The 15,649-nt window shown below is 36.9% G+C and overlaps 1 protein-coding gene across 2 annotated transcripts in view; it reads left to right on the top strand.

Moving 5' to 3' along the window:
• ERP44 (endoplasmic reticulum protein 44) overlaps positions 1-15,649 on the top strand; it is an 87,927-nt gene that overhangs the window by 38,458 nt on the left and 33,820 nt on the right. The window contains exon 4 of one of the 2 annotated variants that reach the window (XM_079705719.1): positions 664-779. The exons of the other annotated variant lie outside the window; for it this stretch is intronic. Coding sequence (XP_079561845.1) covers positions 664-779 — 116 coding nt within the window. The remainder of the gene's footprint in view (positions 1-663; positions 780-15,649) is intronic. 2 annotated transcript variants of the gene reach the window in all.

Below are 15,649 nucleotides of genomic sequence, written 5' to 3'. Positions count from 1 at the left end.
GCGCAGGCTCAGCGGCCATGGCTCACGGGCCCAGCCGCTCCGCGGCATGTGGGATCCTCCTGGACCGGGGCACGAACCTGTGTCCCCCGCATCGGCAGGCGGACTCGCAACCACTGTGCCACCAGGGAAGCCCCCATGTATCATTTTTATAAAACTTATTTATTTAGTATGCTAACTTGCCTATGAGATTTGACTGAACTTGTCAGGTGAATCAGTCTAATATTTGCAATAAACTTACGATTTTAAAGATTTTGTAGTCTAAAAATATGTTCATTATTTGGAGAAAACTAATTTCCTTCATAAATGCCTGAGTCTTAGTAGTTACAAGTCCAAGTAGATACATCTTAGAGGGCTTATTTCAGACTTGTTTCATTGCCACTGTGAGAGGTCCTTAGCTTTGTGCTCCATAATATTGGCCATTTTCTTCCAGTGAAAAAAACCAGAATCTTTAAATTATTTGTCCAGTCTTTGAAATGGAATAGTCTTTGAATTCAAAATTGTTTTCCTCTCCAATGAATGACATCAGGATTCCTGAATTAACAGTGTGATTGTTAATTCTGTTTATTATTATATGCTAAATATGAATGGATAACAACAGAAATATCAATAGAATTTTATTGCTTCTGATTTTCAGTTTTAATTGGTATCCTCCTCTGTGCATAGGTGTCGTTTCAGCCAGATGTTGCACCCAATTTTTGAGGAAGCTTCCAATGTCATTAAGGAAGAATATCCAAATGAAAATCAAGTAGTGTTTGCCAGAGTTGATTGTGATCAGCACTGTAAGTACCTTATAGGAAGTCTGGAAGAAACTGTCCTGTCCCCACCTCTCCTACACACACACACACACACTTTTTTTTTTTTTCTAATGCTCTGTTTTAAGTAGAGAACAAGCCAAAATGTTCTAGTGACCTTGGTTAAAATGTTAATATTTCATCTTTATGTATTTACAACACTACTTTCCATTTTGCCTGTGTGAGGGATTCAAAAAATTTTTTTTCATTAAAATATAGTAGGGCAAGCATATAGGTAGTAAATCATTTTGGTTTTCTACCAAAGCAAATACCAAAATCAATAAATAAAATTGAAATACAGTTTTAGGAAAGAAAAGGATTTCTGTTAGTTTTAGAATCATGCAAAAATACTATTTGTAGTCATTTCAGATAAAACAATCTCAGATTTTGGGGTGGTTTCTTTTGTTTAAAAGATTATACTAAGATTGTCTTAGACTGTCTTTGAGGTAAAATTTGCTGTAGTTACTGATTAAAAATTTGTTGCAATGAGTTATTGGTAAGTTGCCCTGAATTACAGAACACTCCCATTGTGCAAATTTCCTATCCTTTATGTATCACCTGACAAGTAGAATTTCTGTGTGTGTGTGTGTGTGTGTGTGTGTGTGACATACAGATGGCCAAGAGGCACATGAAAAGATGTTCAACATCACTAATTATTAGAGAAATGCAAGTCAAAACTACAATGAGGTATTACCTCACACCAGTCAGAATGGCCATCATCAAAAAATCTACAAACAATAAATGCTGGGGAGGGTGTGGAGAAAAGGGAACCCTTTTGCACTGTTGGTGGGAATGTAAATTGATACAGCCACTGTGGAGAACAGTATGGAAGTTCCTTAAAAAACTAAAAATAGAACTACCATTTGACCCAGTAATCCCACTACTGAGCATATACCCTGAGAAAACCATAATTCAAAAGGACACATGTACTCCAGTGTTCATTGCAGCACTATTTACGATAGCCAGGACATGGAAACAACCTAAATGTCAAACGATAGATGAATGGATAAAGAAGATGTGGTAACATATATACAATGGAATATTACTCAGCCATAAAAAGGAACAAAATTGGGGCATTTATAGAGATGTGGATGGACCTAGAGTCTGTCACACAGAGTGAAGTAAGCCAGAAAGAGAAAAACAAATATCATATATTAATGCATATATGTGGAATCTAGGAAAATGGTACAGATGAACCTATTTGTAGGGCAGGAATAGAGACATAGATGTAGAGAACTGACATGTGGACACAGGGTGGGAAGGGGAGGGTGGAACAAATTGGGAGATTAGGTTTTACATAAATACACTACCATGTGTAAAATAGATAGCTAGTGGGAACCCACTGTATAGCACAGGGAGCTCAGCTTGGTGCTCTGTGACGACCTAGATGGGTGGGATGGAGGGCAGTGGGAGGGAGGTCCAAGAGGGAGGGGATATAGGTATACATATAGCTGATTCACTTCACTGTACAGTAGAAACCGACACAACATTGTAAAGCAATTTTACTCCAATTAAAAAAAATAAAAAAATGAAAGCTTGTTGCATTGAGTTATTGATAAGTTGTCCTGAATTATGGAACACTCCCATTGTGCAAATTTCCTATCCTTTACATTTCACCTGACAAGTAGAATTTCTCTGTGTGTGTGTGTGTGTGTGTGTGTGTGTGTGTATACACTAACTTTTCACTTTGCTGATGAGGAAATGGAAATAAAGTGGCTTAACCAATGTCATACAGCCTACTATCTAGTCATGGCAGGCTTAGAATCCAGAATCCTCCTGACCAAATGCCTTCCTAGACCTATTTGCTTCTTTTCTATTCAATTCAACAAACGTTTTGGGGATTTTCTGGTAAAAAAATCCCAGAAACGGCTAACAGCAGAGCATTTCAAAATCTTATAAGCCATACCCCACATTTCTGTCGGCCGTGGTTCATAACTAGATACGATGAAGGGAGCAATAAAAGGTTGTCAGTACAAGCGTGGCCTGCATTTGCACACTGCTTTCTGGATCTTTCCTCCCACCTTTCACTGACAGAGAACATGATGTTTTTGGTGTGGACTCTCATTTCAGATTTTTCTATTCTTTATGTATTTAATTAGACATTACAGTACAGACAATAGTGCCTACTTTCACTGAATTTGGAGTATAAGATCTGAAATTATGCTCTCAAGCTTACAGTTATCAGAAAGAAAAATTAACTATTGTTGAACAATACATATCATTTATTCTTCTAAACATATTAACATATGAGATAAATCTGACATCATTGCTAGTAATTAAGTTCTCTTTTTATGGGAGTAAATAACCATAGTTAAGATGTTTTTTTGATCCACCAGAGATATCTACAAAATTAGTTTTTTACTAATGAAAGTTATATCTGAGACATTGTGTATTTTCTCTAAATATTTTTTCCCTTCTGTGTAATTCTTCACTTTTTAAAGTGACATTATGAAATCCTTATTGATGTTTTGTTCATGTTTTCCACTCTTTCTTTGAGATTGTATGACAGACTGTATTTTGGGTAACCCCTCATGTGCCAGTTGAATTATAGAGGTTTTGAACTGGAAAGACCATAAGAGCCCTGTGGTCTGGAGAGAAATGCCTGTTAGGCACATTGTTCTTTGGTAGGATTTGCTTTTTTAAAGAAAAAAATGATTTATTGAAATATAATTGACATATAATAAACCATACAAGCTTAAATTATACAATTTAATGTTTTGACACATGTATGCAGCTGTGCAACCATGATCACAGTCAAGATGTCAACATATCTGTCATCCCCCAAATTTTACTTGTGCTCCTTTGTGGTCCCTCTCTTCCCCTGTCAATCCTCAGGGGACCATGGAACTTCTTTCTGTTACTATAGATTAGTTTGTATTTTCTAGGATTTTATATAAGTGAAATCATACATCATGTGTTCTGTGTGTGTGTGTGTGTGTGTGTGTGTGTGTGTGTGTGTTCTTGTTGTTGTTGTTCTTGACTCAGCATGGTTATTTTGAGATGGTTACATGTATTATTCATTTTTATTATTGAGTGGCATGCCATTGTATGGCTATATACTATAATTTGTTTAACTATTCACCTGTTGACAGACATTTGGGTTGTTTCCATTTTTGGGCTATTATAAATAAAGCTGCTATGACCATTCAGGTACGACTCTTTGTACACATGCTTTCATTTATCCTGGGCGAATACCTAGGTGTGAAATATATGGGTCTTATGGTAGGTGTATATTTAACTTTTTAAGAAACTGCCAAACTGTTTTCCAAAGTACTTGTATTATTTTACACATCTACTAGCAGTGTATGAGTGTTCAAGTTGTTCCATATTCTTGCCAACATTTGGTATGGTCAGTCTTTTTAATTTAGCATATCTGTTAAATTATTAACAGGTGTAATAATTTCTTATAATAAATTCTTACTGGGTTTTGAGAACTCTTTATACAAGTTCTCTTTTACACATGTAATTTGCAGATCTTTTTCTCCCATTTTACTCTCTTAAGAGTGTCTTTAATTGTGCTAAAATACACAGAGCATAAAATTTACCATCTTTACCATTTTTAATTGTACAGTTCAGTAACATTAAGTATATTCACACTGCTGTACAACCAGTCCCCAGAACTTCATCTTGTGAAACTTAAATGCTATACTCATTAAACAACTCCCTATTTCCCCCTCCCCCTAGTTCCTGGTAACCACCATTCCTCTTTATTTTTCTATGAGTTTGACTATTCTAGATACCTGGTAAAAAGTGGAATCATACAGCATTTGTCTTTTTGTGGCAGGCTTATTTCACTTAGCATAATGTCCTGAAGGTACTTCCATGTTGTCGCGTGTGTTAGAATTTCCTTCCATGTGATGGCTGAATGATATTCTGTTGTATGGCTATCCTACAACTTCTTTATCCATTTATCCATCGATGGACACTTAGGTTGTTTCCATGTCCTAGCTATTGTAAATAATGCTGCTGTGAACATAGGGGTGCAGATATCTCTTCAACATACTGTTTTCATTTCCTTCAGATATATACCCAGAAGTGGAATTGCTGGACCATATGATAGTTCTATTTTTTAATTTTTGAGGAATCACAATACTGCTTTCCAAAGCAGCTGTACCAATTTTTATATTCCTGCCAGCAGTGCACAAGGGTTCTGATTTCTCCACATCCTTGCCAACACTTATTTTCTGTTTTTGAGATAATGGCCATCCTAAAGGGTGTGAAGTGATATTTCATCCTGGTTTTGATTTGCATTTCCCTAGTGATTAGTAGTGTTGAGCATCTTTTCATGTGCTTCTTGGCCATTTGTATACCTTCTTTGGTGAAAAATCTGTTTGAATCCTTTGCTCATTTTTTAATCCGTTTATTTTTTGTTGTTGAGCTGTAGGTGTTCTTTGTATATTCTAGACATTAACCCTTTATCAGATAATAGGATTTATAAATATTTTCTTCCATTCCATAGGGTGCCTTTTCACTCTGTTGATTATGTCCTTTGCACAGAAGTTTTAAATTGTGACGTCCAGTTAATCTGGTTTTACATTTGTTGCCTTTGCTTTTGGTGTCATATCCACGAAATTATTACGAATCCAATGTCATGAATCTTTTCTCCCCTATTTTCTTTTTAGAGTATTAATCATTTAGGTGGTATGTTTAGGTCTTTACTCATTTCAAATTAATTTTCGTATATGGTGCAAGGTAAGGATCCAATTTCGTTCTTTTGCATGTGGACATTCAGCTTTTCTAACACCATTTGTTGATGGACTATCCTTTCCCTATTGAATGACTTGACATCCTTGTCAAAATTCATTTGACCATATACGTGAGGGTTTATTTCTGGGCTCTCTGTTGTGTTCCATTGGTCAATATGTCTATCTTTATGCCATTACCACACTGTTTTTATTACTGTAGCTTTGTAATAAGTTTTGAAATCAGGAAGTGTGAGATCTCCAGTTTTGTTTGAGAGTATCTTCTGAAGGGCATATACTCTTAATTTTGATGGAGTACAATTTATCCTTTTACAAAATGGATTATATTTTTAAATTCTGTATCTCAGAAATCTTTGCCTCACCCAAGATCACAAAGATTTTCTGCTATGTTTTCTTTCATACATTTTATAGTGTGAAGTTTTACATTTAGGTCTATTATGCATTTGGAGTTAGTTTGTACATGTGGCACAATGTATGGATTGGAATGCATTTTTTGCAAATAGTTATCAAGTTGTTCTGACATAATTTATTGAAAAGACTATCCTTTCTTCAGTAACTAACTTTGCATCTTTGTTAAAATCAACTGACCATATATATATATGGATCTTATTTCTAGTCTCTATTCTGTACTGGATATATTTGTCTGTGATTTATTTGTTTATTTGTCTATGTTTACACCAATACCACACTTTCTAGATTACTTTAGCTTTATAAATAAGTCTTGAAGTCATTAGTGTAAATCTTCCAACTTTGCAGTTTTTTTCAAAGTGGTTTGGTTACCCTAGTTGCTTTGGATTTCTGTATGACTTTTAGAATCAGCTTGTTAATTTTTAGCCAAAGGCGGTGCTGAGGGGGAAGACTGCTGGGATTTTAATTGGGATTACTTTGAATCCTTAGACCACTTTGTGGAGAACTGTCATTTTGACACTATTGAATCTTCTATTCATGAACATTGTATATCTCCCCATTTATTTAGGTCTTTTCAATTCCTCTTAGCAATGTTTTGCAGTTTTCAGCAATGTTTTAGTCTACATGTCTTTCACATCTTTGTCAGATTTATCACTATTTATTTTTTGATGCTGTTGTAAATGATATTTTTAAAATAAACTTTTTATTTTTGGAACAAATGTAGAGATACAGAGAAGTTGCAAAGATAATACAGTGAGTTCCCTTATACTCCTTACCCAGTTTACCCTAATGTTGACATTTTACATTACCATGGTACATTTGTCAAAACTAAAATTTTTATTTCTGTTGTTTGTTGCTAGTATATAGAAATACAATTGATTTTTGTATAATGATCTTGTACACTGGTACTTATTAGTTCTAATAAGTTTTATGTAGATCCCATAGGATTTTCTACTTAGGCAATTATACTGTTTGCAAATAAAAAGTTTTACTACTTACGGTCTTTATTTCCTTACAGTATTCTTTCCAGCCAAGTGTACCTACTTGCTGCTTCAGGATTAGTTTCTGTCAGGCAGAAGTTCTCTATGAAGCTTCCTAGCAGAACCAGAAGGTGATCTCAGAATCAAGATATCATCCTGCTCACATATGTGTTCTTATTAATCACCTGTCTGGCATTGTGGCAACCCACTCTGTCCTGCCTTCTGATACTTAAGTCTGTCTCTCTTGCTTCCGGCTCAGTGTGTCACCCAGAACTTCCATTCATAGTAATAGTGTTATTTCTTGGAAAAGGTCCTGTAAAAGGTTTCTAGTCAAATTGCTGGGAAAAACTATTGTTGACGTAGTGCTTACTTGGAGTTAGGCATGCTTTTTGAATGTATTATTTCAGTTATCTTCACCACTGAGATAGTGTTATGCATTTATTCCACAACATTTTTTTAAATATGCCTGCCCTTTAGAATGCAATGTGGGAGGTTCTAGAGATATAGCAGTGAGCCAAACACACCCAGAAAGGCAAGAGCAATAAATACACAATTGCTTATTGGGATAACTGTTTTGAAGGGAAGGTTTTGGGTGCTATGAGATAATAAGTCTGACTTAGTCTAGGGGCATAGAAAGGTGCTCTCTTGAGGCAATGATACAAGACCTGAAGGAAGAGTAGGAGTTTTTAAGGGAAAAAAGGGAAGAAGAGTGTTTCAGACAAATGGAGGAGTAGGTGTGAAGTTTCTGAGGTGGTAATGAACATTGGACTTGCAGAGAGCTGGAGTATATTATCATCTTATAGATGAAGACACTGAAAGACTTAGAGAGGCTGAGTGATTTACCAAGGTTACATAGTAAATGGGGGGAGCCAGCCTTGTCGCCAGCAGTATACAGCTTTTATCAGGTAACTGTACTATTTTGAAGGTCAAAGTAAAGTAATTTAAATTGAGGTTTCTCATAGAAACTGAGAACTCACGCGGTTCCTGCATAAAAGTGACTCAAGGGGACTTCCCTGGTAGTCCAGTGGTTAAGACTCTGCGCTTCCACTGCAGGGGGCGCTGGTTCAATCCCTGTTCGGGGAACTGAGATGCAGAATGCTGTGCTGCATGGCCAAAAAAAAAAAAGACAAAATGTTTGTTATGAATAATGTAATAGTCTGTTTAAATTATCCCTACTGGGTCAGTATATAAACAAAAATGTAATTACTTATATGTGGTATTATTGTTTCTATACTGTGTGGCCCAACCCTCTACTAAGGTAGAATCCTTTGTTCTGGTACCAGAGGCCTACTACTTACTAAGTCATATACAGTTGGGCAAGTTATCTAAAAAAACAAAAAAATCGCTAAACTTGATTTAGGACTCACCATAAAAAGTGTGTGTGTGTGTGTGTGTGTGTGTGTGTGTGTGTGTGTGTGTGTGGTGTGAGAAAGAGGGATATGGTAACCAAATGTGGTAAAATGTTAAATCCAGGTGAGGGCATACAGGTGCTCATTATATTACTTTTTCATCTTTTTTTAAGTTTGAAAATTTTCAACATAGAAAGCTGTTATAAAAATTCACAACCTGTAATTTGTCTGGTTTGGAAAAGAGGGAGGAGCACCTTGTTGCTTTAGAGTTTTTGAGAGAATATGTGTGAAAGAAGCTTGAAATCTGCACTGTACAGGTGTACTGTGATACTGTTAATTGTAATTTCTGTTACTTTCACTATGATAAGTAACCTTCAACATGATTATTGAATTTAAAGAGAATTTCCTTGGATAGACTTTTACTGGCATTTTGAGGAATACTTAGAGCCACTTGATGGCTTTTGGAAACTGAGCCCTGGTTCTCTCTGTGGCTGTCTCGATTTCTTAGTGAAAACCTCCTGTGTGCAGGGATGGCAGTTGAAGGCATTTTCTTGGTCATGAACTGCCTTCTCTCATAAGTTGCCATCTCCTGGACAGTAGCATGTCTGCATTACCACTGGGTGCTATGGAAGGTAGATGTGCCTTTTGTGAATATTCTCCCATTACCAAGTAGAATGCCAGTAACACAAAGATGGCTTAATGTTAGGAAATAGAATAAATCCCATCAGTATCTAAAATGGGGAAAACCAGCTTATCCTATCAATAAATGCTGAAAGACTTGATAAAACCCAACAAGGTTCTTGGAAGAAATTAATGTGGCAAAATGAATGAGCCATCCTTTGCTTGCATTGAATTTTTAAAGTCTTTAATGACTATGTATTGCTTCTTAACATTTTGCAAGCTCAAATTGAGGTGTGACACATGTCTGAATTTAGTTGTGAGTCTGTCTGTCTTAGCCACAAATCTGGTATATTGTCTTGCATTTGGGAATTTCTGCCAGTGCGGTGTTATAGTTTTTTACTTTATCAGCACTGCTTAAGAATTGAGGAAGAGGTGAGACCATAAAGTGAAGAAACAACATAATTATATAACAATATAAAAATGTAATGGCACTAATTTTCATAAAACATGCCGAGTATTTTCAAAGCAGCCCCTGTGGGAGGCAATGCATGTACTCATCCCTTAGAACCTGCTGGGCCTCCTTTTGGAGTTGTCCTCTACGCCAGTTTACTAGTTGATCAGGAAAAGCCATCTCAGTACATAATTCTAGGTTTGCTGCCCGCATTTCTTTCTATCTCTGTCTCTTTCACGTAGGAGCATCCCATGGAGTGCTGTCTGCCCTACCTTTATCTCACTTCGTTATATGCCCTTCCTAGGACTTTCTTTGTTGAAAGGTTCAGGTAAATAGGCTGAGAACTTGCAACTGGAGGAGAGAAGGCAAGAGTGGATGTAACAGGCTTATTTCACTCAGTCAGCCCTTTTGTTTCTGTGTATGAGCTGCTTGCAGCAGCTTTGATTTCCCTTCCCCACTCTACCGCCTTCCCCAAAAAAGGTTGGAAACTGTAAGAGAATTTTAAACTTAGACTGTTGCTGGAATGACATCAGGAAGCTTCCAACTATTTAAGCTTAGCTATATATTTTTTGAAATCCCAGTGTAAATCTTGTAGCTTGAAAAACCCTCATCTAGTGGTAAAATTTAGTTCACCTCCTAAGCCCCTAACTTCTCCATCTATTGTATTTAAGGTAGGGAACAGACAAAGTAGAAGAGAAGTAGAGGAAGAGAAAAAGGAAAAGGAAGTCAGGGCAATTAAAGAGACAGACTCAAGGTACACATAAAGGAGCAGCTCCCTCCTACAGCCCAGAGAGCATTTGCCGCTGTATCCCCACTTATCCTGCAGAGGACGGGTACTGTGTTTCATATTTGTCACAGATCTGACAATTGCCCTTTTAGTTTCTCCCAGCTGGGGGTCCCATAAAAGGAATCTCTACATCTCTGGTGAAGACATATTTATTATGGACTTATTAGGGGATTTCTTTTATACTGATCTTAGGGAATCCAAACTGGTATATCTTTTTGTTACATGCATTATACATTAAGAGTTTTAAGAATTTCATTTAAGATTCTAGTCTGTGGAAACAATTAGAAGTAGTAGCAGCAGCAGTAGTAATATTAATGATAATAATAATAATGATAAAATGTAAGCTCTATAAGAGCAAGAACCTTATCTTTTTACCCCTCTATCCCTAGCACTGGATTGGGGTGTCTAGCACATAATAGGTGTTTATTTATAGTTATTGAATAGATGGATGGATAAATAGTAGCCAGCATTTATGAACTATTAGTTTTATAGGTGCTTTGTTAAATACTTTAAATAGGTTATATCATTATCTCTCAACATACGGTAAAGTATTTTTTGCAGTATTTTGTCAAGTTTACTTGTCACTGATTATAAGGCACACTTTTATCTGTAACTGAAAAAAAACCAGAAAAATTGAACTATAGCACGTTTTCTTTCTTTCTTTCTTTTTTTTTTTTAAAGAAGATGTCGGGGGTAAGAGTTTATTAATTAATTTATTTATTTTTGCTGTGTTGCGTCTTCGTTTCTGTGCAAGGGCTTTCTCTAGTTGTGGCGAGTGGGGGCCACTCTTCATCGCGGTGCGTGGGCCTCTCACTATGGCAGCCTCTCTTGTTGCGGAGCGCAGGCTCAGTAATTGTGGCTCAGGGGCCTCGTTGCTCCGCGGCATGTGGGATCCTCCCAGACCAGGGCTCGAACCCGTGTCCCCTGCATTGGCAGGCAGATTCTCAACCACTGTGCCACCAGGGAAGCCCTAGCACAATGTTTTCTTATCATTTAGGATTTTTATGTCTATCATAAGAACTATTTTAGAATTACTTAGATAACAGATTTTTTGTCATATCATTCATTTGTATACCTAAAAAGGGTAGTAATTTATTCAAGTAATCCTGAAACAGTTTCACTTTCAGAATCTGACTTTTGTGCAATCACTTACCAATTCTGAGTCATTGATTTTTGTGGTTTTCCACACAATATTTATTGATTTCTGTGCCATTAAGAGTGTTGGTAACACTCTTGATTAAAGAATGTTACTCTACTTTTTCTAGGATTTTCTTCCAGGCTGCTCATACCCATTCTGCAAGTATTGATGCTGAGACTTTACTGTTTGACTAACCGTAGAGTTCATTTTTTCTCAATTGAAACATGTCAACTGCTAGTTAAGCAGTTTTTATTCAAAGTCAGCAAGATATAACCAAAATGTTAATAATAGTGGTTTTCCCCAGTGATAGTTGGATTACAAATGGTTGTTTCCTTTTTTTGTAGTTGTCTTTGTTTTCCAAAATTTCTACACACACACACACACACACAATTAAAACTTGCCTTTTCTTCAACTATGGATCATGATATCACTTTATCTAATCTTATGCAGCCTCTTTTGGAGAGTTTGAGAGTAGAATTCATCACTCTCTCTGGTGGTCATGCTGCCTTAGATGTAGAAAGTCCCATCCATCTGCCCCTGCTGGGACCAGGTTCTGTGCTGCCCTCCAGTGGCTATAGGCTGTATAGCACTGAGCAAGAGATGTTCTTATATTATTTGCTGGCCAGTGCAGAACATTGACTCCCACTAACATTTTTAGGAATGTACTTTGTAATTGTCCTTGAATTAGGCAGCACTTGCTCCCAAATACCAGAGTTACTCACACTTGTCTGCCTTCCAATGCAACTTGAACCTTCCACATTAGAAACTGAGAAGTTTTTATAAGAGCTATACACAAATGAGACATTAAGAATAGGAAAATAATTATAGACAACAATATTGTATTAACATCAAACTTACTAAGAGACTGGCTCTTAATTATTCCCACCACAAAAAAAATCATAATTATGTAAAGTGATAGGAGTGCTAGCTAACACTACAATGAGGATCATATTGTAATATTGCAATATAGAAATGTAGCAAATCAACATGTTGTACACCTTAAATTTATATACAATGTTATATGTCAACTGTATTTCAGTAAAAAAAAAAAAAAAAGAGAAAATATACAGTGAAGAATTCATGTGCATAAAATAGAACTTGGATGAACAGGTTTAGTCTGAATCCTGAATAAGCTTATAGGCTTTGTTTGTAATTTTTCTGTTTAGGGTTTTATTTTGCTGTTGTGTTTTTGTTTTGTTTTTTGTTTTGTTTTTTTTACCACATTGTGGGAGGGCATGGTTTGGGAATGGAAAAAGTACATAGGTGGCAGTGGTCTTTATCCTGGAACCAGAACAGTAAGACCTTCCTGTTGAAATCATCTGCCTCTTTTACTATCTGACATGGATAATCATGGCAGGGAGGGACATTGCTGAGACAAGAGGAGAAGCATTTTCCCATTTGGAACCCTGCTGGGCATTAGGCAGGCAGGCTGGCAGGCAGAACCCATCAAGGCAAAGTAAGTGGCCATTGAAGCAAAAGTACGTGCTAATTTTCCAGTCAGCGAGATGTTAACCTTCTTAAATTTATAATTCCTTTGACATCCATTTTAACATTTGATCCATCCAGTTAATAATAATAAAAAAACCCTCCATTTATTATACCCCTTAAGTCATTCTTTGTTATATTGTCAAAATGTCACATTGTAATTATCTTAAAATCACTTTTGACCAAAGCTTGTAAAAAGTCACCTTTATGTCTGAGATTATTGATCAATGTAATTTTAAGGTTTTTGCTTTTTCTAAAAATTTTTTATTTATTTTTGGCTGCGTTGGGTCTTCGTTGCTATGCGCAGGCTTTCTCTAGTTGCAGCGAGCTGGGGCTACTCTTCATTGTGGCGCATGGGCTTCTCATTGCGGTGGCTTCTCTTGTTGCAGAGCATGGGCTCTAGGCGTGCGGGCTTCAGCAGTTGTGGCTCGCAGGCTCTAGAGCGCAGGCTCAGTAGTTGTGGCACATGGGCTCAGTTGCTCCACGGCTTGTGGGATCTTCCTGGACCAGGGCTTGAACCCATGTCCCCCTGCATTGGCAGGCAGACTCTTAACCACTGTGCCACCTGGGAAGTCCCAGGTTTTTGCTTCTTAATAATTAAAAGCCACTTCATTATGCAGTATTCTTGTTGTCATGATGTTGTTTGAGAATTAAGCAAGCAAGTATCTATTCCTCTAATAGTCTTTAAGTGTTAAATCTTTTTCTATCCATAACTAGAATTTTAAGGCAACCTAAAGGTTGTACTTTTAAGTTGGTAAATAGACTTATTTCTCCAGGGCTATTATAGTGGCTTCCTTACTAGTCTCCCTGGTTCTCTACCACTGTTAGGTGAATATTTTTAAAGCCCAGCTTTGCTGCTCAGTGACCTTTTATCACATGTAGGATAAAATTCAAATACCATTAATTTAGCACTTAAGACTCTCTGGAGTCCATCTGTAGCCTTATTTATTTCACTTCTAGTTTATGCATATTTGCTATTAGCACAGTTTTCCGATTATGCCCACTAATTCACCAAGTTAAGGAAGTTGAAAGCATTATATTGTCTCTAGCAGTGCCTCTTGCTGTCCAATTTCATACTGATCCTTAGGCCACAAATAGAAAATGGATGTTTCGTATTACACTAGTTCATTTCTTTCTGGGTCTATTGCATATTTTTTTCTGCCAAATCCTTTGGGGATTAAATCCCTTGGCAAATCAGGCACCAGCTAGTCTAGTTTAGCTTTTTTTCTTTTTATTGGCTGTGTTGGGTCTTTGTTGCTGCACGCAGGCTTTCTCTAGTTGCGGCGAGCAGGGGCTACTCTTTGTTGCTGTGCACGGGCTTCTCATTGCGGTGGCTTCTCTTGTTCTGGAGCATGGGCTCTAGATGTGCGGTCTTCAGTAGTTGCAGCATGCGGCCTCAGTAGTTGTGGCACACAGGCCCTAGAGTGCACTGGCTTCAGTATTTGTGGCACGTGGGCTTCAGTAGTTGTGGTGCATGGGCTCAGTATTTGTGACTCGCAGGCTCAGTAGTTGTGGCGCATGGGCTTAGTTGCTTCGCAGCATGTGGGATCTTCCCGAACCAGGGATCAAACCTGTGTCCCCTGCATTAGCAGGTGGATTCTTAACCACTGTGCCAACAGGGAAGTCCCTAGTTTAGCTTTATTAACATTGAATGTGCACCTAAATTGGACCTAGTAGGATATATTTTCCCTTCATAGGGCTTGATAATATTGATTTTAAAAATTCTTTAAAAGTTATTGTTATTTTGCTGATAAGATGGGCCAAATGTGTTCTCTGGTAGCTTTAATTTGTTGCTTCTTAATTACAACTGAGCATGTTTTTACATGTTTATTGGCCATTTGTGTTTCTTTCATAAATTGACTGATAATCTTAGCCCATTTATCTTTTTGATGGTCCTTTTGTAACTGTTCTTTATATATTCTGAATATTAATAATTTGTCTCATATATGTCACCAATATCTTTCTTCCTGTTTGTCTTAAAAATTCATGGTGTTTTCAACATCTAGATGCTTCCTTGCCTAGGCAGCTTCAAAATCTGGCAAATGTCTTGGTTGTATGTTTGATGCTGATGCAGGCCTTTATACAATTAGACAGTATCTCCTAAGCACTACAAGGCCATGGGAGATTTTACTGTCTTTTTAGCTCAGTCCCCAGCTTCCTATGCCACCCCTGTACTCAGTAAATATCCTCTGGGGAAAACTTCCTGTGTGTTTCAGGGTCCCTTTCAGTCCACCATTCCAGCCCAGGTACTATGAATAGCTTCACTGATTTCTCTTTCTCTCTGCCTATGCAGGTGTAATCCTTGGCCCTAAATCTGCACAAGTTGCAGATTTAATTCCTAAAAAGAATATTGCATAGGAAACCTAGAGAAAAAAAAATGCCAGTGAGTGAGCTTTTGCTTACTTAGGAATGGTCCTTTCCTTTCTGGAATTTCAATTCACTTAGTCTTCATTGGTTTCATGGTCTCTGGTATCTTTAAAAATGTGATTTTAAAAAAAAGTCGGTTTTTTTCCTAGTCATCACAGCAGAAGCAGTAGATTTCTGCTACCTACTATATCCTGCTTGGAAGTGGAAATCCTTTCGTAGATCCTCTTTTGGGTTTTCTGTGAACTCAGTAAGATTGTCTGCAAATAATGACATTTTAATTCTTTACCAGTGTGTGTGTGTATTTATTTCTTTTTCTTATCTTATCACACTAAGAACTCCAGTACAGTGTTATGTAGAAGTGATGGCAAGCATTTTTATTTCTTTCTTGATATCAGCAGGATAGCTTTTAGTGTTTTACTGTCAAGTTGTTTGGTATTTGTTTATTTAGATACCCTTTATAAATTAAGGAAGTTCCCTTCTATTCCTAGTTTGATAAAATTTTTAAGTGTGAGTAGATGTTGATTTTACCAAATGTTTTTCTGTTTCTTTTGAGAAGTAGTAGAACCTTT

The sequence above is a fragment of the Hyperoodon ampullatus genome, assembly GCF_949752795.1.
Source record: "Hyperoodon ampullatus genome assembly, chromosome: 6".
Lineage (NCBI taxonomy): Eukaryota > Metazoa > Chordata > Mammalia > Artiodactyla > Ziphiidae > Hyperoodon > Hyperoodon ampullatus.
The sequence above is the reverse complement of the archived record's forward strand: the minus strand, read 5'-3'. Positions and strand labels throughout refer to the sequence as shown.